Below are 25837 nucleotides of genomic sequence, written 5' to 3' on the forward strand. Positions count from 1 at the left end.
TCAATTTCTCACCAATATCTGGGATGCCCTCATCCTCTTCAGATTCACTGTTTTCTGAATTGTCTTCATCTTTGTCTGACTGGGGCTCAGGCTCTGTCACTGTGCTGTCTTCATAGGTGTAACCAATGGTGGCCTTTTTCTCTGCCAGTCTTCACAAAAAGAACAAACATGAATGACCCAGAGAGCAAACCAAGTAGGAATCTCATGTTTATGTACAAATTACAGACAGATCTGTAACTTTAAATGACTTACTTTTTCTTCTCATCTTCATTTGGTTTCTGTAGTCCACCATAGAGTTCATCCAGGTAGATTTGATACAAACACTGTTCCTCAGAGACTGTAGGAGAACAGCAGGGAGTTTAAAAATCACAGAGCACAACAACCACAATCCCACTGAGAGCAGATGAAGAGACTATTTGCGCACACAAAGAACACATGCAGTACATGATAGATGTGGCTAATACAGGCTCTGACAATGTTGCACCATGTAATGTGTAACATATTAGTCACTGTTACTGTAGCATCTGACAGTCAAATCAGGTCAGGTTTGTGATACTCACTGTTTGCGAAGTCATTTTGCACAAGGCCTCTGTAGCGCTCATAGTTACACCTCCTCTCCTCCATTTCCTGCTCTGGACTGCTGTATGTGACAAAGACCACTTCAGTACTCAAATCTCACAAGCACAATTTTAGAAGTGTAAAAACATATGTAATTTAACTAGCAAATGCTCAGTTGTTTAAGGATTGCATTGCATGTGTATAATGTAATGCAATGTAATGAAAGAAGTATAATATTATTATATTAATATGTAATATCAAATGTTAAAACATATTAATAGATTACGACTTACGATGTGTTCAGCAGTGGGGGTGTGTAGGTGGGGATGTAGTCCAGATGAGCCCTGACATCAAACCTGTCAATCATGTTGTTGGCATCTCCTTGCCATGGCATCCTGCAAACAAAAGAGGCAGCAGATGTAATCTAATTAGGGATGGGAATCGGGATCAGTGAGTTTTGGTTTGATACTGGACAAAATCACTGGATCAGATATCAGACAGTTAATGTAAAATCCAATACAGTCCAAAAAATCCTATATATCACATGCGTCACTACTTCAAAAAATGTATATAAAAATCCACAAAGTTAGCATGTTAGCCGAGTCATGCTTTGGCTGTTTATTTCTTCTTTTTGGGGAACAATATTTGTTACACAGTTGGAGAATTATGTCTTTGAAATGACATAATTCTCCGCTGAGTAACCACTTCATAGTTCATAAATGGTCTAAAATGGGACACAAAAAAGTGGTATTGTCCCATCCCTAAATCTAATCAGCATGATGCCACCAGTAATATGTAGCATGTGTGGTACATAAACACATAAATACAGGGACAGACAGGGATGTGTTGCAGTATAATAAGATAAGCAGGTGTATATGTGTGTGTTTTCTCACATGTTGATGGGGCTCTCAGCGGCTAACGCCACAGCAGGATCCAGATGGATCTTGTAGGCTCGGCCATGAACCTGAAGAAACTGAGCTGGATCTTTTTTCTATCAAGACAAAACAAAAGACCATCAAAACACAATTCAATAATAACCAATGACTCCAAACAAGAGAGGATAACTGGCCAACAATGTGCAATAGAAAGCTAATAGTGCCATGAGCTCAGCGGCTCTAAATTAAGGCTTGCTGCCACAGAGCTTGAAGTTACCAGCAATATTTATTCAACCAACTCTGCATATGTCACTCAGCTACAGTAAGTGATGAAGGCTCTTACTATCTTCTCGTAATATTCTCGCCGGCGCTCGCCTCGGCGCTTGTAGTCCACCATCATGCCACGGAGCTTGCGCTCATGTTTGCGGGCCTCCTGCCACATGACGGCTCCGCTGGGGGTGGGGGCGCGGCGTGGCACGGCTGCTGCAGAGAATGGTGAAAAAGAAAGTGTTTAATGGTCTTAGGTTTTCCAAAAGATCCCTGCATGTACATTCTGACAATTGTACATTGTGCATTTTCTGTTTTAAACACACCAAACTATTTTTGGACATTCCTTACTTAAACGATAAATAAACAATTATCACCTGGATACACAATGCAGAGGCTCAGATTGCTTCACAGCAGCCACAAAACGGTATCATACCTTTAATTAAATATTACAGTAATTCATTTAAAATAAATCAAAATTGTTAAATAATTATTTAACTCAAGACGAATTTAGCAGTAAATTATGTTGAATTGAACCAACCTGAAAAAAAACCAACAACAACAAACATCCTACTAAGATGTGACAGATCATATTTGGCTAAAAGAAAGTAATGCTGGTATTGAGAATGGCTTCAGCTCAATGAGTTTGATTGGTGAGTTAAATATAAATAATTCAAATGGTGGTACAATAAAACAAAAAGTTGCAAATATTATACTTCATCATGGAAGAAAGTTGAATTATGGATCAGCAAGAAATATTTTGTACCACTATTGATTTGAAACCTGCGGGCATCATAATTAAAATGCGTCCCATTATTGTGTTTCATCCAATATTATGTGGGATGAACCATTGATAATATAGGTTATGTTCAAATAAAGGGTTAAATCTAACGATTATTTCCATAATTGAATAATCTGTCAATCATTTTCTCAACTAATCAAGTAATCCTTTGGTCCATAAAACATTAAAAAATGTGTCAGTGTTTTCCAAATGGACTGGAAACTGGAAATGATGTTGTTTCCAAATGTCTTGTTTTGTCCACAAACAAAAACGACTCCGTTTTCAATGTTATATGGAGCAAAGAAACCAGAAAATATTCAAATTCAAGAAGCAGAAAATCAGAAACTTCCAACCCTCAAACCAACTATAAAAACAGTTGACGATTAATTTAGTAATCTATTAATCGAGTAACTGTTTCAGTCCTAGTTAAATAAACATACATGAATGAAATATATAAAGCTACCTGTTCTCAGTAACATTCTATACAAACACTCTTTTCATTATACACTATGCAGTTTGTTGTTATTAAATAATCGTTCCTCTTTTGTCACAAACATGGTAATAAATAATCATAGAAATCTGACAAGGTATTTAATTTTACTTTGTTGATTTCTGTGTGTTATTGTTGACCTAATCATCTAAATATACAAACTTAAACATTATTTAAGAGTAAATAGGAGGTTTTATTCTCGCATTTGACCAACAAATTAGAAGCGACATCATTTTAGAATTTTACAGTCAACATTTATGCCTTTTTGAAAATAACAGTTAAATGTTTCAGTCTCGTGGTTTCCAGTTGACAGTAAATAAGTGTTGCGGTGCATCAGTCTGTGTAATGTCCATCCTGTAGCAAACAAACTGCGTTTACTTCGTACTTTACACCGACACTCAAGCCAACTGAAGCTGAAAGTGCGTGTACATTTTGACAAACTCGTGACACCACATTGTTGTTAACCAACAGAAAAAAACTGATTAGGAGGTGAAATAAATGTTAAAGTTGTGAGGCCTAGTTGCTCGCGTAGCCTCGGCCTCTATAACGCCACCACACTGCTGTTAGCCGCCTAGCCTAGCTTAGCCTAGCTTCACTCGTCTGCAGGGACATTGGAGACAACGCGTCAACAACCAAATCGACAGAACATTGCATACAAAAGCAACGCGCACTCTGCGGGAAATATATCCGTGTACCTGTTTTAAAGACCACCGACACACACTGAGGTTGTTTTAGGTCAGATTGAGATGTTGGTGTGATAGCGTCACACGCCTCCTCCGTGCACTCTCGATGCAGTACTGTGCTCAGCCACGCGGGGGCGGCGAGTATGCAGAACATAGTGACCTTAAAAATGAAACATGCTGGAGGGCTTTTCCAAAGCTGCTGTGCGGCAACAATGTGGCCACAAGATGGCACTGTTGGACAGAGTGCAAGTCCAAAACTATTATTACCCAGTGTTGACAAGTACTCACGTATACTTCAATGAATCAAACACACTCTTATTATAATGATTATATTAATTTAATTCCTAGTAGTAATACACATTATTATTATTATTATTGTTATTGTTATAAGCAGAAGAAGAAGAGGACACGTGCGATTGAACTGTGATTTATAACTTCAAATTGAGGCGGGCATCATTACGAATTTTAAACCTTTGACACAAGAGCAGGTAATTCAGCTGACATGCTGAGTGAACCGCTGGTGTTCATGTCGTTACGCATGTTTTAAATGCTGAGTCATCTGTGTTTTACACGGGCCTGAGAAGGGTTGCAGATGTTTGTTTAATAATAAGTAATCTTTGCAAGTAAATATACAACTTTGAAGAACTTATTTCATCATCTTATGCTACTTTATAATTCGACTACTGTCACAGTATAACTCCTTACATTTTAATGTAGGACTTTGAACAAAACACATAATAAAAGCACTCAGATTAACAATACACAGAATCAGCTTTGTAATGACTAATTACAACTTAATACATAATCAATAATAATAATCCAATCAACTGCTGATGTAAAAAAAGTTCTGTGCAAGGACAACATTATATTTTATCAGGTAATTTTGTCTGGTCATACTTATTTTCTTTATTACAGGAAGTCCATTGTGTGGAACAATTTAAAGGGACTCAAACACTTACTTTCCCCTCAAACATTACAAACAGTAATTACATATAAAAATATCAGGGTGTTTGACTTGAGAGTGAGCCAACTCCTATCTGAATGAATACTTTCTAATCTGTGACATCCTGGACATCACAGCAGGTGTACAGACACTTCTAAACAATACATTGGTGTGAGTGTATGTATGTGTATGTATGTGTGTGTGTGTGTAAAGTCTATTTCCTACATTTCCCTCCCTACCAGGGAGGTGACAGGAAACCAGTGTTCATTTCCAGGCTGTGGCTGTTTGGACAGGCCATAGGTCAGATATCTGACATCCATTTGTCCAATAATTGTTGCTGCTGTGACCTCGCAGTCATTTTACATTGCCCCAACACATAAGTGCCTTCCTTTCTCACAATGGTATTGTGTAGTTTATCGTATGTATCACGTTAAATCATCCTGACAGGTTTGTTTGTAACAATGTGTACAGCAAACTAACACAGGAGTGTTTTCGTTCTTCATGTGGACTTGTACTGCGAATATTAGAAACGCAATACAAAGAAAATACAATTATTCATTGCTAATGTGCTCAAATGTGACAACTCTCACATACGACTGTAGGTTTTATCACAGTCGGTTGTTTCTAGAAAAACTGGCGTCAGTCAGCTGTTTTTTCTTTTTCCTGGCTTTATATTTTTCCATCAGCTTTATAGTTTATGAATGTGCATTAAAGAAAGAGAGTGAGGGACCATGTGTATACAGTGTGACCCACTGGCCTACTCACAACTAACGGTGGGTGTTAGTCATGCATCATCTTCCCTTCATGGGCCCTCTCACAAACACACTGGGTAACACGATTTTCAGATTGTAGATTGTAAATGGATTTTAATCATTGTTATCATTCTCTCCGTACCTGTTTTGAACGTGTCTCATTTGTTCTTTTAAAGCTGAATACTGAACCAGTTATGCCCTTTATGATAACTTCCCTATCTAGTTAAATAGCCTAAGGTGGCATGTGTCAGACAGATTGTAATGCTCCCTGATGCAAACGTGTGATTTGAGGTATTGGGATGAATGAAACTGACCCGACACGATCCATTTTTCTCAGTTTCAGATTTGAAATAAAAACCTGCCATTGTAAAGATGAACTCACCTCTTGTCACTCTATATCTCAAGTCAAAAACTGCTAATGCTAAACAAAATGATATCGAAATTATTATTTTTGTTGTCATTTCCTCAAGGCCTCTGGAAATAACATACACGAGAAGGCTTGAAATAGCCTGCCAAGCATGCACTTGGTGTGTACGTATGCATATGGCGTGCCATGAAGCACTTAGAGTGAGTCTCTTTAGAAGTGCTGACTCCTCCCTCCAACAGCAAACGCAGTCATAATACAGATTAGAAATATCCATCCATCTTCTACCGCTTTATCCTCCACATGAGGTTCACTGTGCCAATCTCAGCTGACATAGGACGAAAGGCAGATGTACACCATGGACAGATTGCCAGTCCATCACAGGGCCACATAGAGACAAACAGCCATCCACTCTCACACTCACGCTCAATATAGAGCATCTGAATTACCTTATCCCCGCTCAACCCGGAGAGCGTGCACGGGGAGGACATGCAAACTCCACACCAACCATGTGGCCCAGATTATAAATATAATAGATCAAAATTTAAATGAAGACAGTAGGTAAATGGACCTTTATTACAATCCACAAGTGCTGGTTGCTCCAAATGGAAAGTGAAACGGGACAAAGAGAGCAAAGTGGTACAGAGATACTCAGATACCAAACCACAGTACAAAAAGAGCATCAATATGTACAATATATTTATGTACAAAAAAAAAACAAATCTTACACACGGGGTATGAAAAGAAATCATACATCTTTAACATACTGTAGTAGTACAGAGACGATGTAGGCAACAGTGTATAGTTTTGAAACAGTTTTCAGGGATTAAAAGCCTGTTCGGGGAGAACGCTCTCTCTTTTCACAAATGGATCAAAAGTGATTATTTCTTTCCTTTTCCCTACATACACTCATAATATACACTCACACTTTCTCTTTCACTCTCTCACACAGTCACTCTCACTCTCACACTAACAATGAACATGAACACACACTGTTAAATAAATGTCCGTCGGTTGCTCTCTCTGCCTGTCAGAGTTTCAGTGTGAAGCAGAAACAGAGGTCACAACATTTGTCCGATGGCACCGTGGACCAGGAAACATGTTGAGAGGCTCCTACAGAGGATGATCCTGTACTTCCTCTCGACAGCATGTCAGGCACTGCCAGGTGTGTCTCTACATTCATTCAAGAGTCTGATGAGTCTTTCAGTCAAACGTCACACACCCGCTGCCTCTCACAGGTGTCAAAATAGGCTCACAGTCTTTTTGACCTCTCCTCCTAACGGCCTTCTCAGGTGACTGCCCTCAGTCATCTGAGCACAGCGAGGTTGAAGGGTCTCTCCATTTACATAACTGCAGTATCTGGAGAAAAGGACCTGTCAGTAAAAGAGTGCAGAGGATGCAAAATAAAGTAAAAAAAAAAAACATAAAGCGCCTCAGATGCCTCAAAGGTCAGACCTCCAGTTCCTGGTTGTCTGTGTAGTGGAAGCGGTTCAACTTCTCCCTGTCCCGGTTTGAAATGTCCAGTTTGGGAGCATGGACAGGCTTTAGTGCGGGTGAGGGGTGTGACGGGGCCGGCGAGGGCGGCAGGGTCAGTTCAATCTCCTCATAGCAACGTGAGATGGGAACAGGGGCCGGGGTGTGTGACAGAGTCGTGGCGGGCGGCACCAGGGGCACGGCACGGTCCACGTTTCTGATGAGGTTGACAAACTCCCTCTGGTTGTTGATGCCTTCTTCCTGCGGGACGGCCTGCTGCTTTTTCCGTTTACGATGGTGGTGGGAGAGAACGAAGGCGCAGACAGCACAGCCGCAGACCGTGACCAACGCTAAGATGCCCACCAGGATCATGTAGAAGCTGATGCCCTCGTGTGGAGTGTCAGACATGGCACCTGTGGACACAAAGGCAGAAGGTTTACATTTGATATAACGATTTATAAAGATGTTTTAGACAGTCTCTTCTTACCTGGACACTGTTGACCAATACAGGGATTTTTGAGGCTTGTGCACTGGTTCCCATAGTAACCCTCAGGACAGGCACACGTGTATCTTCCTTCTATGCTGTGACAAGATGCCCCCTGCTGGCAGGGGTTGGGATTGCACATATCCAACACTGTCTAAAAGTATAAATAATGAAAAGATTAAGGGTGTGAGAGAGAACAGGCAACAGTTTTATGAATGTATTACAAGTCATTACAGGAGGAGACACCTTTGTAAAATGGAAAACCTTAAGATCTAGTTCCATTATAAAAGACAGATTAACATTGTTTGTGTACATATGAACACAGTCATTTAGAAATGCCTTCCTAAAGTGTTTATATATTGCAAAGAGGATTAAATTCACAGTGTTTGTTTTGATGCAAAAACACACTCAGATGCCTGTTTGCAGCTACTTTAAGTTTCTTTGGCAGACAGACTCGAACAATATCACAGTTAACACCGTTTATTTGTACAAAAGAAGCTAAGGATGTTGAGAGATGTCCATTTGTTTCAGCTAAAAGGTTCATATTAACATAATGTAAAAATAATGTAAATAGAATATTAATAATTGGTAATGATTAAATGTCTCTGCATAGTATCTTCTTGAATTTCCGGCCATTTTTCATAACCTTACTGCTGTAGTTTGAGGAACATACAGTAAAGACCTGTAACTGTATCAAACCTGTAGTTAAATTATAAAATTTGTCATGTTTTCCAAATATTGCATTGAAAATCTAACGATTTTGATTTTTTATTCCTATGTGGTCTTAATATGCTAGTTTGTTTCCGGTAGTTTAGAATTAACAAAATAGTATCGATTCAGTCAGTTTTATTTCTATTTAGTTTTTATTTCCACTTTAATATCCATTTAGCTGCGTCTTTTAATCACAATACTCTAATTCTAAAACTATTAAGCTTTCTTGAAAGCTTGAAAATATGAAGAGTGTCCAACCTCACAAGAGACTCCTGAATATCCAGTGGGACAGATGCAGGCGGCTGTCTTTCCGTCCTTCTCCACACACTGTCCTCCATGAAGACAGGGGGCACTGTGGCAAGGGCTTGGACCATTTTGGCAATATTTCCCCAAGAAACCAGGTGGACACCAGCATCTGGACCCTGACACCAGGTCCTTAAGGCGAGACAGAGGTGTGTGTTATTCTTTTTGTAAAACAGAGAGAGCAGTGATTGAGGGAATTGGTGAGTAAATGCAGGGTAAAGGAGAGATTGGAAGGGAATAAATGAAGAGATGCAGAGATGACGGGCACAGACACTCACCTCACAGCGTCCACCGTTCAAACACAAATCCTGACAGCTGCTGTTCCCTACAGAGAGACAGAAACGCGATATTAAACTGTCACAAAGATTGGATTATGTACCACATGCAACTATGATGCTATACACAACGTTATCTTTGAAGGAAGACAGAACACAGGCTGACATGCATGAATCACAAGCTTGATTTGAACACATGGTTTTACATTACTGTGCAACCAGGATGCCAATATGTACTGTATATGTGCAATGTAAGTGGAGATACTTAAACATTTATACTGGTGAGTGTTATTTTTTAAGTCCATTTCAAGAATATCCTGTGACTGATGACCTAACAAGGCCTTTTATGTTTCAAAGCTTGACACAGGATCACATCTCTCTCTCTCTTTTCCTTTCCTCTCCTCTCCAGACTTACTGATGTCACAGTTAGGACCCGTCCATCCAGGAAGGCAGTCACACAGGTATCCACCGATCAGGTTGCGACAAGAGCGGGCGTGAACGCATATATTAATTTCACACTCGTTGGTGTCTAAAAGGGACAAAGAAAATAGGACAGCATTTAAAAAAACATTGCTGAAATTCAAAATAAACACATTTTATCTATGTCAATGCTGAATGCACATTTAAAGAAAGCCTCGGTGGTACTAAGTGTAGTGTAATTGCAGTCTTATAATGTGACCTAATTGGGGTCAATGGCGTGACATGAAACCTCTTAATCACAGCATGTGTCCACCTTCAGTGAGTCTAAATGTCGTATGCAACAATGACTTGTGCTAGAGACTAATTAGGACTAATTACAACCTAATGAGTCGGTGCTAACTATGTTTTGCTCTTCTTAAATTAACATACAACAAACTGGCTGAGTCAGATTGTCAGGTCCATGGTCAGTGGTGATGGCAGGAGTGCTTCCAACGTCTGTTTTTGCATCACACAAATTAAACTTCTCAGTGAAATAATACAAGCCACATACTGTATAACAGATGACTCTAATCTGAGCCCCAACAAAATTTAAATTTAATTGTGAAAGAGGATTAAGTAGAGAAAAAAACGTGCAGACGCCGGGGCAAACTTGACTTGACAAAGTGCCCGCCTCTCATTGATGCCGATGAATATAATATTTACAAATGCACAACGAACCCAAAGCCGTGCCTTGCAGCATCTTTCTTGCATCTCTTGTATTTGCAGTCAAACGCCCCTGCTGCGCCACAGCTTCTGTAAAGTTATGTGTGTTTATTCCCACCCTCAGCCAAACTGTCAGAGCCAGAAACCCCAGAGGGCTTGGCTCTGACACAAGAGGAGGAGGAGAGAAACGCTGAATGAATAAAGAGGAAGTAGCTAGTCACTTAAAGGTAATCTAAACCTGTTACTGCCAGTGAGAGGTCTATTAGGATTTAGCATTGTGTTTGTGTGTGTGTGTGTGTGTGGGAGCGGTGTTATCTGTGGAAAAAGCTTGGGGGTTTTGTCTGGAACAGGAAAAAATGTAGGGACAGAAGTCGACTAATGAAATAAGGAAAGTGATAGAAAGTATAATTGCTTTTCATTGTTTGGGCCTCTGATGCTTTCCCTATTGGCTCAGGCGATAAAGCGTTTTATCACTTGCGTTTGAAAACTGTGTGCAAGTGTTTTTTTTGGTGTGTGTGTTATACTCCAAGCCTCTGACCTGTGATGCGGAACTATGGGGGATTATCAAGTGTCAAAGTGACATATCACTGTAACACAGAGGAGCAGGAGAGACTGTCATCCTGAAATATGTCTCCGTTTTTACTCCATAACCCCAAGCCTCTGTATGTGAATGTACAGTGTGTGTGTGTGTGTGTGTGTGGTGATTCACCACCATATTCCCCTCTGAAATACTATATCTAACCCAACAACCCTCTGGGAGCACTCTTCAATATGAATGAGCGCTGCAGCTGAGACAGTGCACTTATAGAATACTGATTCACAGTCAGGTTAGGTTTAAGGGACAATAAACATGCTCCGTTTTTGCTAATTTGATTTTTTTTTAAATCAGATTAATTTTGCTTGAAGTAGGATCAGTGGTAAAAGTCCTATGACTAGATTACTTTGAAGATGATAACTCATCAGATTGTGTCAATGAATATAAAAACATTTAAATAAGATAGTAGAAATCCTACTGTCATGGTTTGACTTTAAGCCAATAAATGATACTGATATTTTGCCTATCCTTTATTGCTTTTACCCTGGATTACTAATTCTTCCTTAATTCACTCGTAAAGAATCTTGCCATTCAGTATAATATATTTATAATTCATATAAAATAAGTAAGTATTGACCCCCTCAATACTTCCCTTCCTATTCTTGTGTTTATTTCTCTATTGCTTTGTATGTTTTTGTGGCTTTTCTTGTTTCTCTTGCATTTGTCTGTTGAAGCACTTTGTAGACCAGGGGTGTCAAATATACGGCCCGGGGGCCAGAACCGGCCCGCCAGACGGTCCAATCCGGCCCACAGGATGAATTTGTTAAAATTTCACACTAATCTAAATGTAATGTCAAATGCTCCAGATACCCGTGACTAAATGTGTGTGTGCTAAGTGTGCTGTGTAAATAGTAAATTTAGGCATGATATTGTTGAAATTGCACTTATATTTCTCAAGAAAAGTCATGTTTTGTAAAATTATCCTTCATTAAATGTAAAACAAAGGAGTTGTTCATAGGTTATTATTCTATTCTATTCATTTTGCTATTTTTACTGGTCCGGCCCCCTTGAGATCAAATTGTGCTGTATGTGGCCCCTGAACAAAAATGAGTTTGACACCCCTGTTGTAGACTCTCCTTTAAAAAGGTGCTATATAGTAAATAAAGTTGTTATTGTTATGTAAAAATTGCTCTGACGTCACAGATGTTTAAGCCTGACTCACTGACCCAGCTGGCATGTTCTGCCCGACCATCCGGGTGGGCAGAGGCACCGGTAACCTCCAACAGCTTCCTCGCACGTCGCTCCATGTCCACAGGGGTTCTGATCACACTGTCTCACCGCTGGGAAGAGGGACACAAAAAAACAGTGTACATGAACTACTGGTGTGTGAATTTCACAAATAGATTTGTTTTAATGTTTGAAAATGTGCGATTCCACCATGTGGACGTGTGTGATCCAAAGTGTGGCGCTGGTATGTGGGCGTGTTTTCATTCTCCTTTCTGCCGCTCTGGTTTCTGTGCAAACACTGATAAATACAATCATCTGCTGCACATACATGGCTGACACCTCAAACCTTTCCCAGAGAGGAGGGAGGGAGGAACGGGTGAATTTAAATAAAGCAAAAAAGGACGATGGGAGAAGAGAAAGACGCGGTTTTAAATAAAAATAGGGAAAAAACAAGACCTGCCACGCCTGAATGCACTGCTCTGAAAAGGAGTTAAAAACAGATAAGGAAACAGAGGGAACATGAGAGCAAAGACACAGAGAAAGCAGTTTAGGGGTTAACCACGAATTACGTCCTGTAACACAAGTGTTTGTGTCAGTGGCATCATAATATTTCTCATGCTTATTTCTGTGGTATACGTCTGGCCCCCAGGAGCTTTCTGCTCTTCTCATAACCCTTTGCCATTATCCTAACCCTAATCATTTTAAATCCTCCTGACCCCAAAGTCCAACCCCATGCTTCTCCCAAAACTATGTAGAGAAATCATAACAAACAACGAAGCCTTTAATTAATATATATATTAGGACATATGATACATACATGTGGGCCCCACTGTATATAAATTTAGGGCAGATAACAGAGCTGTGTTAGCTCTGTTGTGGTTTTGGTTGTCATTCCCTGCAAGCCTGACAATCCTGTCACTGTGTATTCCCCGAAGAGCCCCCCACAACACACACACGCAGACAGAGATAGACTGGCATCCGAGCAACAAATAACAAGAGTGACAAACCACAAAGCGCAAATAAACAAGTCCTGTTGTTCTTGTCAGAGTGTTTACGAGCCAGTGACCAAACTGCACTGTGCTGTTTATCGGGATCGAGGTGAAAGCAGACAGTGGAACACGGCTTGTTTATACACACACACACACACACACACACACACACACACACACACACACACAGACCACAGGCCTACATGATCCAAGCTCACCTGCCGCCACACACACACAGGCAGAAGGAACACGTGATTGAGCCTGATACAAGACAGCTCTGTTGTTACATGGCAGCCAAAAACATGCCTGACCTTTTTCCCCACACTTCAAAACATGGAAGTGGGTGATGTTACAAGGCGTGTCAGTGAGTTCTTTTAAACGCGTGAATCTGTGTGATAAGAATAATTTTTAAAACAGCACACAATGTGCTTTATACTTTTGATGAGAACATGGTAAAAGGATGTTGAAATGTTTTAATGGAGAACATAGTCCTTATTTTTTTGATTTGAGACGTGTGTGGAGCTTCAAGATTTAAGAGAAAGTGAAAGAATGGGAACAAAAGACGTGTCTGAGTAACATTAATTACATTTGCTCCTGCTGCTTCACACAGTCTATTAGACTATAAAAGTGCGATACTAAAAAAAGTACTCATTTAAATTATGATTAAGGTTTGAATGCTAGGACTTTTCTTTTCATCCTTCCACAATAATTCAATTAAAAATATTTTTAGTGTTGAATCACACCATGTGGTACATTATCTGTAAACGCTTGACTGGTCGGGCTGAGACTTCATGTGTCCAGATATTCAACACACACAGAGATAAAGAACCACCCACTCTCATATTCAATATAGGTTCATTTAAAGTGTCCAAATAAACTAATCTCAGTATTCAGAAAGAACCCACGCACACACGGACAGAACAAACAGACTCCACACAGAAAGGTCTATGGATGAACCGTGACCTCCGGTCCAACCAGTCCACCGTATATGCCCCAGATAAATATCTATTATGGCTTAAAGAAAACTGTTCAACAGGTTGTAGAAATCTGACTATCATGTTTTCATGCAGTAAAACAATCTATAATATAAACTAAACTATGTATATATAGTATAATAAACTGTAGGTCAGTGTGGCTCCATCTCTCGTTGGCAAGCCTACAGACCATAATGTCTTTCATGAACTGCTGTTATTATCAACTATTTATTAGAATTCTTCAAATGTCCAAAGCGAGACATTGAGTCTTTGCATATTCTTTGAGAAGAAGAAAAAAAGTCGCCAAAAGTGATGCAGACACAATCCAACAACAACATGTCATTCCTGTTCTAAACACCATTGTGTATTGTTTTTATCTTCAGAAGTGGTGTTGGTTTTCCTGCAGAACAAACAAAATGTGATTAAATTACATTCGTTTGGCTGACGCTTTGTTCAAACCTAGAACTGTAATTGTCTTCCATGTGCACGTGACGCAAAGGGAGTCTGTTTACAGCTTGGCTTACTTGTCAGCGTAAGAGCGAGTCGACTCTGAGGAAAACACGTGGTCTGCAGCTGACATTCAGTTCAGTCTCGCAACTTTTCTACTTGTTTGTAAAGTCAAAAGTACCACTTTTGTTTTAATGGGGGGAATTCTTTGCCTTTTTTGAGGACAGCAGGCAGCAGATTGCTCAACAAAAGCATTTGCTCCATGTTACATCACTCTTGGTGTGAAACCACTTTATACTTGTTTTTCCATCACAACAATTTGGTGTTTTATTTGTTTTGCCATCGCTCTTCCATCTGAGTGCATTGTCACAGCTGGACAAAAACCTGTGCTTGGCCAACGGAGATGCATAACTGCAACGCACCTGTGACAATCAGACACCAGAAAATGAACCATTGGTTTAGTTAGTTATGCATTAAAAACATGTAGCTCACAGTGTCCGTTCATATCCTCTGTCTACATTATAAATTGGCATGTGTTAATCGTCGAAGCCTGGTTCTTCAATTTCCTCGTGCCAAGACAGATTTACCCCTAACCCTTTATTTAGGACCGAGCGACAACTGAGTGATTTAGGCCTGCTTTCAGTATCAGGACAGCAGAGTCTTGGGAATGTTGTACCACTATGTCACTTTACTTTATAGCCACCCACTATCAGACTGCAACCTTGATGTGGCTTGATTTCTTTGTTCATGCTGAACACCACGGAAAATGAGGATACAAATACATTTCCTCACATGTAAATTTTAAATGTACACACACACACAGGTTTGCACAGCTATTCTTGTAAGGACTAAACACTGTGTTATACCTGACCCTAACCTTGACCTAACCACAATTCAAATCTTAGCCGCAAACTTCCTCAGAAATGAGACTCTGCCTAATCAGGACCAGGTTTTGTTGTCCATGAGGACTACTGGTCCTGACAAGGTCACTATGCCAGAAAAGGTCCTAAAGAGGTAAACAAACTAGCCCCTTAACCTAACCTTAACCATCACAACTAAATGCCTTACCCTTAACCAAACAATTCTCACCCGAAAAACCAAGTTTTGGGGTGACAGAATGTGAGGACCAGCCAAAATGTTTCCGACAATGTCCTCACTCCCTATGGTTTATAAGCTGTTTGGTCCTCACAAAGATACCCCTACAAGAACACGCACACACGCGAGCGCGCACACACACACACACACACACACACACTGCGAGATTGCCTGTGATTGGTTGTTATTGGATAATAGCCAGTGAGTGACTTTAATCAATCCAACAGAGGAAGCCAAATTAGCCTGAACACAAACAGTATCAACAGCAATCACTGATGTGTCTCGTCCTCTGTCTCACCCGCCCCTGTGTGTGTGTGTGTGTGTGTGAGAGAGATAGAGACAATCACCGTCTGAGCAGGTGTTTCCGGTCCAGCCGTTGGTGCAGATGCAGCTGAAGCCCGTCGGGTCTTCCACGCAGGTGGCTCCGTTCATACACGGGGACGACAAACACGCATGTTCGACTGTCGTTAGAAGAAAGACATGGAGGACGTGGAGGGGACAAGAAAAAAGATTTTAAATTTAAAAGGTAACATAGTCTAAAACTACTTTATTATTACCAAAGGAACGTGACATGTTAAAGATGCCTTCGTTCTTTTGCCGTATTTTAAAATAAACGTCCATAATCACCTATGTCACAGGTGCGTCCTCTGAAACCCTCCTGGCACTCACACTTGTACTCGTTTGGTTCAGTGTTGGTGCAGGTGCCACCGTTCCTGCAGGGCTGGTGTGTACCACAGTAGTTCAGATCTGACCCAATTGGAAAAAAGAAAGAAAGATATATTTATACATTAGTTCACGGCATAGAACAGCAGAGAAATAAAGCCAAAGCTATATATCTCAGGTGGAGTCAGTGCAGGCCAGTATAGCTGCAGGGCCTGTTGTCTCCTGTGTTAAGGCTGATTAAAGCTTTGCCTCTTCTAATGATCTCCTCCATGACCACAGTCTCTTTGTGTGACCACAGCTCTTTAAAGAGCCTCTGTGAACACATAGAAATAGCTTAGAGGACCCCACCTTGTGAAGAGTGCCCAGCCCAACATTCACCTTACCCAAGACTATCACCTTTCCTCTGCACAATACACCGTCCCGTGGGCATTCGCTCAGTTCCCAGATCCCGGGCTCCCACACTCACTGGACAGAGGTGGGGGGTATAGTCGGTTAGACTCTGCTACTTACTGTACAGTGGGAAATGTTTCAGAGGGAGAGGCCTAGAGGGAGCGTTGTCTTATTTCGTATAGAATCTCAGAAGGTGTGGGAAAAAAAAAAAAAAAACACCTTACAAACAAACTTAAATTGTACAACCTAGGGCTGTGTGTTTTGGCAAGATGACACGTATTCCACGCAAGGGTATTGCGACATGTCGGGATACTTGAAGCAAGGACTTATATTAATATGTAATCTATTAAAACACGCATAGATAAAATAACATACAGTTTTCTTATTTAGTGAGGGGAGTGCAAGGAGTGGGAAGCGAGTCAAATGGTCAACGGTCTGCTGCTAACTAGTGGTTGGAGGCCTAAATACAACATGAAACTATACTGTCAAGAATATTTCCAATAGATTAATACAGAAGCAAGAACACCCGGGTAGGCAAACCCAGTCAAAACAAGGGTCTTTCTGCATGGAGTTTGCATGTTCTCCCCGTGTGTGCGTGGGTTTTCTCCCACAGTCCAAAAAACATGAAGATTTGGGGATTAGATAAATTGGACACTCTAAATTGACCTGCGATGGACTGGCGATCTGTCCACGGTGTGACCTCGCCTTTCACCCTATGTTAGCTGAGATTGGCACAGCGCCCCCCCGCGACCCTCATGTGGAGGATAAAGCGGTAGAAGATGGATGGATGGATTATCATGCTATGACATATTATGATATTTTTGTGCCTTGATATTTTCTTACACACACACACACAGAGAGACAATACACATGCTCATCTTCACAAGGCACAGACTTCTGAACCTGGAGTTTAGCTGTGAAGAATATTGATTATATCAAATTACAGCAGTGAAACACAGCAAATGAAAACTATGTTGTCATCCGTGACTAAGAAGTGATTAACACATTTAATGTGACTCTCAGCATTCACCACAGTGTTCCCAGTGGAAGTACCTCAGAGTTTAGCTCAGTGATTGATTCATGTCTCTGTTCTAATAAGCACTCAGAATCTATCAATTCGTCCACCACGAGCAATGTGCATTTTCAATTTCTTGTAATTTTAGGTTCGCTGAGAGTGAGAATGAGAGAAAAATGTATGACATATAGTAGGTAATACAGACCGTAAGAACGGAAAATAAGACATTTGGGAGCCTTTTTTCCTGTAGTCTTTATTTAAATTATTGATTCTTAGCAACAGAGAAGACTGTTTTTGTTCATTTTAGCAAGAAAAAGGATGTGATGTCTGGTGCAGTGGCCTCAGTTATATTATATATAGGAATGTTGAAGTGAACAGAAGAAGAGAAACCGATTCATGATTTAAAGCCCCTCTCATAGTAATATGAAGACTCTTCTTTCATGTCTGTGTCAGAAATGTAACCGGGCAAATATCTGACCTTTGTCACACAGCAGTCCTCCCCAGTTGACGTCACACACACACTGCCAGGGTTCGGTGCAGCTCCCATACACACAGCCTGGGAACGTGACACACTGGTCACACAGAGGACCTTTCCAGCCATAATGACACCTACAGTAGGAGAGGACAGCACATGGATTAATATCAAGGCTGAAAAATTACATTTAAATTTACTAGCACATCTGCCTTTTAAAATTCTTACATTTTTGGCTGTTTTTTTTGTCTATACAAATTAAAAATATAACACATACATGGTGAAAGCGGTTCATATTGTTCAGTTCTCATCCTTGCAATAGAATATAGCATCAGAATATACAGTAGTTACTGTTTTGATGGTGATGTTTTATTACACAGTGAACATTGAACTCAGCCATGACACAAAAAATCGTTTATCAAATAACAATTGGAACAGTTGGAAACTGTCAGAAGAAGTGCAATTAGAATTTACTTCAAGGTGTTTAACAAAAAAGGCAACAAAACAAATTAAAAAAAAATGTTATGCAACTTTAGCTTTAGTTAACATATTTCAGTTACACATATATTTCACATAAACAGCAACAACCACATGTTTATTTTAATGTGAAATGTTTAGTTTCAGACAGCGTAAAGCTTCATGCCTCATGACAGCTTCACTCCAACAGTCATGATAACCTCAGGGACATTGTTCCTCGATATGATCGCACTAAAGCTGCAACAGAAAGTTGTTTTCAGCTTGCTACAAATACTAACTTGTTCTGTGTGGGTTTCTGCTACAGCACAAATTAAGAGTCTGAGTCAAAAAAAAAGGTATCTGTAATCATTTGACCGGTTACATCCAGCTTTATTCTTCTGTATTTCTATTTATGAAGACATTTTATCTCGTACGACTACAGTGATCTCTGAGTGAAAGTAAGTAAAGTTCAGGCTGAGACACAGCTGTCTGGATTTCATTGGATTCCAAGCTCAAAAAAAATCAATACTGTATTTTAGACGACCCACAAAGACTGGGTACGAACTATGAATCACTGTTGAGAAACGGTTTACTACATTACATACAGCAGAAACTGTGAGGCTGCACTGTAACGACTGATTCTCCGCGCTGTTTCCACTTTGTACGAGCATTCGCTGAAAATGACCTATCAATAGTAACACGACTTTGTAAGAGAACTAAGTGGAAATATCAAAACTCCCTGAAGCAGTTGTGTGACTTACTTGCACTCTCCAGGAACAGTGCAGAAGCCGTGGGTCTGATGACAACCCTGCCTGCACACCGCTGTGAAAAGCATGCGATAAAACAAAAAGGAAAAAGAAAGCCGTTAGAGACACGAAAACAGTAACCGTCAAACATTCTGGTTACTGGGCAGGTTACACAACATATATCTAAACAAAGGTTCAAAACAGTTAACACCTAACAACCACTGATTTCACCAGGTATGTGAAATTAACATACACACATACACATACATGTCACTAACCGTAAGTTATGTTGCACACCTGTGTTGTTGACTTACAGTCAGTGATACTCATGAATTCAAACATAAAACCAGTTCACTTTCACTTTCAGTGATTTTTGTTGTTGTTTTCATTCTGCCTCTGTTTGCTCTTTATCTCTCCGTAACTGTCTTCATGTTCACTGTACACTGTGGCATTTTGACTTTGTGAGATCATTTACATAAACAGTGAGGTTACTCCGTGGCTCCAGCTGAAGAAGAAACTCCCTGACACCTTCATCATCATCATCAGTGACCTACGGGGAGTAACAGAGGGACCCTGCTAATTTATCAGCTTCCTGCTTCTCTGCAGTCCAATCAGCAACCTGCTGAGGAGGAAGCCAGATGAAGTGAGACAGGGCCGGGATGGGCAGAGTTGCAGGATGTCCTTAAACTAGCTGCGTGTCCTTCAGGGTTCCCATGGTTTCCACTCTGGTTTCCGCCATTCACTTCTCCCATCACAACACGATGGCAGCGCTCCGAGGTCACGCAGCGAGGTCGTCCAAACGATGAGTCATGGACAGTCCTGACTGAGGCCTGATGGCTGTCAGTACTCCTCTCACTGACATTACTAGGATGGATGTGTGTACTAGGGACAGGTTCTTCTTCTGTTCTTGTGAAAACCATGTCACTTTTAGACAGTGAGGACATGTAGGAGATGTTTCAGAGCGACAGCTCGATTTAGTCCTTAACTGTGCAAATGCTCAAAATGTGAGTTTGTGTATGTATTTAACTCTGGTATGAAAGGACAGGCACATCTGTGATTTATTTTCTGAATGCAAGCATCTTTGGCTCATTTACTGGCTCATACAAAGATTGTAGAACCCACGTTTATAAAAAGAAATGCTTTTATATTAATTCAATTATCATTATAGTTTTATCTGTACCTGTTACTTTTATTTATTTTCATTTGAATACATTAAACAATGTAAGATTCCTCTGTTCATCAGAGAAATTAAATGAACAATCAACTAAATGTTGAATAACCTCATTTTCACAGCTCAGAAGTGTATAATAATGCTCAATTTATAAATGAACATTGCTATTTTTAAATGTATGTCGGACAAAATAGTTTGACACAGTGTAACACATCTTCTCTCACCTTCTTTGCACTCCGACCCCGTCCACCCATCGATGCAGACCTTGGAGCCGCTGGGGTCACAGCTGAAGTGGCCGAAGAAGTCGTCACGGGCCCGGCAGAATTTGTTGCAGAAAGGTCCGTAGTAGTTGGCATCACAGCGGAAGCGAAGGCGGTACTCGAGGCCGAGGGATCGTCCGTGGTGACGATACGTCTGCCACTGCTCACCGGGATTCAACATGGAGGAGAGGAGGACTCGCTCAATTAGCTGACCTGAGGGAAAATCGTTTATAAAAATGTGAAAATGTAACACTTGATCTACTGATGTTTATACACTGCTGTCAGTGTCAGTACAGTTTTATTTATGAGGCATGTTTCATATTCACATTTGGTTGATATAAGGCTCAGCAACCCCCATGACCCTCATGTGGAGGATAAAGCGGTAGAAAATGGATGGATGGTGAACACACAAAGTAATTTTGTGGCAGCAACTCGTAATAACTCACACTCATTTTGGTCATTTTTAGCAAATAATGAGGCTCTATTCCATTGTGTTATTTTTAGTTTCTAATTACTCTGAGCCGTTACTGAGCTGAAGGTTTTTACAGCTTCTCTACTGAAAACAATGGCCTTTGGCTACAAACACCACTGGTAAGAGAGGCCATAAAAAATAAAAACTATTAAGTGGGAGATGTTAAAACCCAGTCAAGAATTGAAAATATTGTAACTGCAAATGATTCCCTGTGTGTTTGTCAATGTGTCACTATTCTTTGCATGTGAATCTACATTAAAATATCGATCAATAAAGCTTTTAAATTCTCTGCCACTGCATGGTGATTTGGACAATTTTTCCTGGATACAACAATCAGCACTTGACCACAAAAGCAAGCATTTAAACAGAAAACCTTAAAATAAAATAAAAAAATGAATGTATGAATACTGACAGTGATTCAGTTGTAGGAGAAGACAAAAAGGGGCCGTGGGTGTGCAGTGAGGAGAGGGGGAAGCCTGGGCACCACAAATGAGGCCTGAGGCAGTGACTGTTACTCCTGACCCCCAGAGGGGATTTCCCACAGGCACCGTCACCCCCAACTCGGATATAATCTGCCCTGACAAGGTATTAACGCAAATCACTGAAAATATGTGTGCATGTGCGTGGGTGTATATCTGTGAATCTTGATGTAATACGTATACGTGTGTTCGCAAGCAACGGTGGTGGGAATGAAGAGAAAGATTGTGAGATAGTAAGAGAGGGAGTTGATGGAAGCCTGGTTAGATTGGGAGAAATATAGAGGGTGTGTGTGTGTGTGTGTGTGTGTGTATAGTGTGTGTGTGTGTGTGTATGGTGTGTGTGTGTGTGTGTGGTGTGTGTGCGTGTGTGTGTGTGTGTGTGAGAGAGAGTCAAGCTGAGCCAAAGAGGAAGGGGGCAGCTATTAGTACACACATAACAAACTGCCTGATGGAGAGATGAGATCATGGTGGTTTGACACAAAGGAATGAAAACAGGGGCACTTGTCAGTGTGTGTGTGTGTGTGCGTGTGTGTGTGTGTGTGTCAGTGTGAATGTTAGTGTGTGTGTTATCGGTGTTAGTGTGTGTCAGTGTGTCGTGTGTGTCGTGAGCAGACACTGGCTGAACCGTCAGTTCAGCCAGTAGTCAAATCTGAGGGACTGGTTCTCCAAACTCTCAGCATGCAACTGCAGCAGTGCATTGTGGGCTTTTAATTATTGTATGACTCTGGTATGTCCAAGAGCAGATGCGAGAAAAGTAGAAAGAAATTAGCACATTAGCAGCGAGCACATGCAGTGAAGGTGTATAAGAGAGTCTGATTTCCTCTCTAATGGGATTAGATGAGACTGCACAGCAGAAAATGAGCACAAGTAGAGTGAAAGAGAGAAATTGCGTGATATAGAGAAAGGCTCAAATATAAAATGGGCTGAAAAAACAGCAACAATAAATTCTGAGCTGCTTTTTGAAATAATTCCATATAAGATAACAGAATAGAAGAGGCAAACAAACAAAGGAAAGAACATTTCAATCTGTGGCCTGTAGTGATTGTTCCTCACTGCTTCACATTAGCCGTGAAATACTTGTGCCTGCAAGTGTTGCTGAGAAAACACTGCAGGAGAGAAGACATCTTTTACTGATTCTCTACTCGATAAGAGCCAACAAATCGACTAAAAGGCTTTCTCCAACCAACATATCAGCCAGAGAGATCCTCATCCTGTAAACAACATGTGTCCTCAGTTTATAGACACGCTGGTCTGAATTACAAAAATTCTAATATTGAATTTAAGCGGCGATGGCCATTTTGATGCTCTGAGTGCTCTGTCTATAAAGGTGAGTCATGGGAAAACATAGCAGGAGATCTGCTATATTTTAATATTATTCCAATTAATTACACCAAACAGACAAAACCAGACTGTAAATAAATAGTCTTCAGTATACCTTGGTGAAGACAATCAGGAAGTAAGAATATAGTAAATAGCCACCAGGGGGCAACTCCATTTGTTGCAAATCTGTTTGAATGGAAGTTCTCTCAATCTAGTGTGACACTGCCTAAGCACAAGTTAAAGTGTGTGAATAAATGTTAGATAGACAGTCTGGTATAAAGTAACTCAAAGTAATAAAGTTGAGAGTAGTATCTTACCAGAAAATGACTTTGGAAGAAGTTTAAGTCACTTTTTTTATAATATTACTTAAGTAAAAGTCTTTAATTATATGACAATTGCTGTACTTAAGTATCAAAAGTAATGTGAATGTGTGAGTGAATAGGTGAATGACAAAACTGTAGTGTAAAGCAGCAGTCAAGATAAGAAATTCCTTTAGTACATGTAGTGAAGTAAAAATTAAAAGCAACTACAACTATAAAAAAGTACAGATATGTGAATTTTGTACTAGTAATAAAGTATTTGTACTTTGTAGTTTTGTGGGCGGAGCTACACAATGCTCACCTGAGGGCATTTTTGTGAAATGGGCCTCTGTTCTGCTCACTTGCAATAAATAAAAGGGCTTAGATAATAGAGCTGAAGCGTTGGCCTGTTTGCAGTTTGTCTGGCTGTGTTTATCATCCCATTGGACACTGTTTTTCCAGATTTCAGCAATTACTCTGGAGAGTTAAATAAGACCAAAAGACTGTGGAAATGAAACCAGAGCTGTAGAGAACCAGGAGTTCTCTTCAAAAGACAACATCTGCCCCCAGCACATTGACACCAGCTTCATTTTATTTAAATAAAACTCAGTGGAGGTCACACAAAGAACACCATATCTTCTCACCATTTCCAAGGATTGTTTAAGAGGGTACAGTCAAGGTTGGTAATCCTGTCTGATTAGTTTTGATAAGCCCATCCAGACTGTTACAGGACGCCGGTGTTTGGGCTGAGCTAAGCCGTCAGCCCAGTGACCGACTTTCAGGAGCTTCAGAGATGAAATGGCACAATATGCAAACAAGATTTAAAGAACAGCACTAGAGGACAAAGGGAAGGAGACATGGAAAAGGACAGGAGAGATAAACAGAGAGGAGAAGACTGTAGTTCAGTTCTCATTATCTCTGTCATCTTTTGGATACGACCACGGTCCCTCCTCTGAGGGAGGCAGAGGATGGTGGGATGAAAGGGAAGACTGTGGCATGACAGGAATGAGGAGAGCATATGAACATATGTCTTCATCCATGTGTGTGTGTGTGTGTGTGTGTGTGTTTTGCTTTTTATAGCATGCAGCTCACATTCCCTGTCATGGAGCTTTTCCCTGATTATGAGGAGAATCAACAAGGAGACAAGCAGGAAATTAAAGGGTCTGCTTGAAAGGCCGTCCAAACTCGTACGATCACAGACATAAACACAGAGAGATATTTTCACATTGTTTGACCATGTTCAACCACACTACTTGTAAACAAGAAGTGTTTATGAAAAAAAAAAAATGTTGCTGAGAGGAGGAGGAAGAAGAGGAGGAGGAGGAGGAGAGCCCCGCCCTGCAAAGCCAATTCGCAGCTGTCTGAATGTAGGACACATGTTCACCATAACTACAGTATTATCTATTATCCATCACTTATCAGTATATATATATATAATCAATATAAAATCTAAACAAAAAAATGCCCAGGATCAACAAAAGTGTCTGCCCTAATCTTACTAAATCATATTTAACATTAGTGAAGGATAGCCATATCATGTGTTATTTGTTTTACTGAATTTGATGCTCCAACATGTCGAAAATGAATAATTAAATACATTAACACACAAATAATTGCACTTACTGCAAAAATATCTATATATTTGACATCCTGGATTTTATATTTTCATGTGTTCATTATTATCCTAATTTATTCTTAATTTTGGCAATTTTGGTGCTCCATATTAACACCTTAAGAGTTACACCCAGAGTTTAGAGTAGTTACTTCTGGAGTAGAAGTTGGTTGAACTTGTGCCACTTCAAACCAAAGATCTCTGCTCACCAATCAGCAAAAAGAGAAATGTCCTGGAGGTTATTCTGCGATGGTCTAGACTCAAATAAGACTCTAAGGCACTTACCGGATACAACCCACTACACGTTTTAAAATGTAACACAAATAGGATTTGCTCTCCAGGTTCCCACACGGTTGTTATTGGTAAAGGCTTTGTTTGCCAGTGGGGGGCCCGTGACAGATGCCATAAAGTACAATGTTGGGAGTTGTTTTTGTGGCATAGACCTGAAATCAGAAATTACATTGTGCCAATGCAGACCATGTAGACCTGCTCAGGCTTTGACAGAGGTGCCAGTCACCCTGTTGTAAGAAGATGAACCATTCAAATAATTTTGACGGCTGAAATCCCGCAATGTGTCACTTTAACCCACATAAACAATGGTATAAACAATGGTGGCTCAACACAAAGACAACATCAACTATCAGGCTGGAGAATCTAAGTTAGTGTTTTTTGGTGCAGACCAAACCAGAATGACTGCACATTCATTTCCACTCTTTCCACATCCTTGTCAACACATGAATTCAAAAAGCCCTCCAGACCCACCCAAACACACACACACACACACACACAAAGACTCACCTGGTTCTGATGTTGTTGTTGTGTCGTTGTCGTAGTCAAGAGCCTCCAACACCAGGGAGAAGGACTTCTGTAAAGAAAACACAGAAAAACGAAACTCATATACACCACAAATACATGTTTAACTTTAAAATCACATTAAAGGATAAATGACTTGGCCACACTCAAGATCTCTTTGATGTGGTAGATTTATCAACCTAGATATGGATATCAGATATAGTCGGCATGTACACCAACTCAAATTTTTGAACATGAGTCAATTCATTTCCAGATTGCATCTCTCTTACATAACAAATACAGTACGTGGCTAATACAGTATTTGACTTCTTTTAATTTAGT

At 40.3% G+C, this 25837-nt stretch overlaps 2 protein-coding genes across 4 annotated transcripts in view; both read right to left on the reverse strand.

Annotated features, from left to right (window-relative positions):
• LOC122773510 (CLK4-associating serine/arginine rich protein) overlaps positions 1-3790 on the reverse strand; it is an 11346-nt gene extending 7556 nt beyond the window's left edge. The window contains exons 1-7 of one of the 3 annotated variants that reach the window (XM_044032267.1): positions 3667-3789; positions 1777-1913; positions 1452-1549; positions 852-953; positions 561-640; positions 253-337; positions 13-149 (exon numbers count right to left, since the gene is read on the reverse strand). In XM_044032267.1, the coding sequence (XP_043888202.1) occupies positions 13-149; positions 253-337; positions 561-640; positions 852-953; positions 1452-1549; positions 1777-1875 (601 nt within the window). In that variant the 5' untranslated portion in view covers positions 1876-1913; positions 3667-3789. Of the gene's footprint in view, positions 1-12; positions 150-252; positions 338-560; positions 641-851; positions 954-1451; positions 1550-1776; positions 1917-3666 lie in introns of all 3 variants that reach the window. The other 2 variants (XM_044032266.1, XM_044032268.1) reach the window with 2 other exon arrangements.
• Positions 3791-6691: 2901 nt separating this feature from the next.
• The window catches only part of LOC122773453 (protein jagged-1b), a 44686-nt gene continuing 25540 nt past the window's right edge, over positions 6692-25837 (reverse strand). Inside the window, exons 3-14 of the mRNA XM_044032163.1 lie at positions 25502-25568; positions 20486-20734; positions 19106-19166; positions 17895-18025; positions 15976-16095; positions 15696-15809; positions 11843-11956; positions 9375-9488; positions 8963-9009; positions 8640-8816; positions 7674-7824; positions 6692-7599 (exon numbers count right to left, since the gene is read on the reverse strand). Coding sequence (XP_043888098.1) covers positions 7163-7599; positions 7674-7824; positions 8640-8816; positions 8963-9009; positions 9375-9488; positions 11843-11956; positions 15696-15809; positions 15976-16095; positions 17895-18025; positions 19106-19166; positions 20486-20734; positions 25502-25568 — 1782 coding nt within the window. The 3' untranslated portion in view covers positions 6692-7162. The remainder of the gene's footprint in view (positions 7600-7673; positions 7825-8639; positions 8817-8962; positions 9010-9374; positions 9489-11842; positions 11957-15695; positions 15810-15975; positions 16096-17894; positions 18026-19105; positions 19167-20485; positions 20735-25501; positions 25569-25837) is intronic.

The sequence above is a fragment of the Solea senegalensis genome, linkage group LG8 (genome assembly GCF_019176455.1).
Source record: "Solea senegalensis isolate Sse05_10M linkage group LG8, IFAPA_SoseM_1, whole genome shotgun sequence".
In the NCBI taxonomy this organism is placed as follows: Eukaryota; Metazoa; Chordata; class Actinopteri; order Pleuronectiformes; family Soleidae; genus Solea; species Solea senegalensis.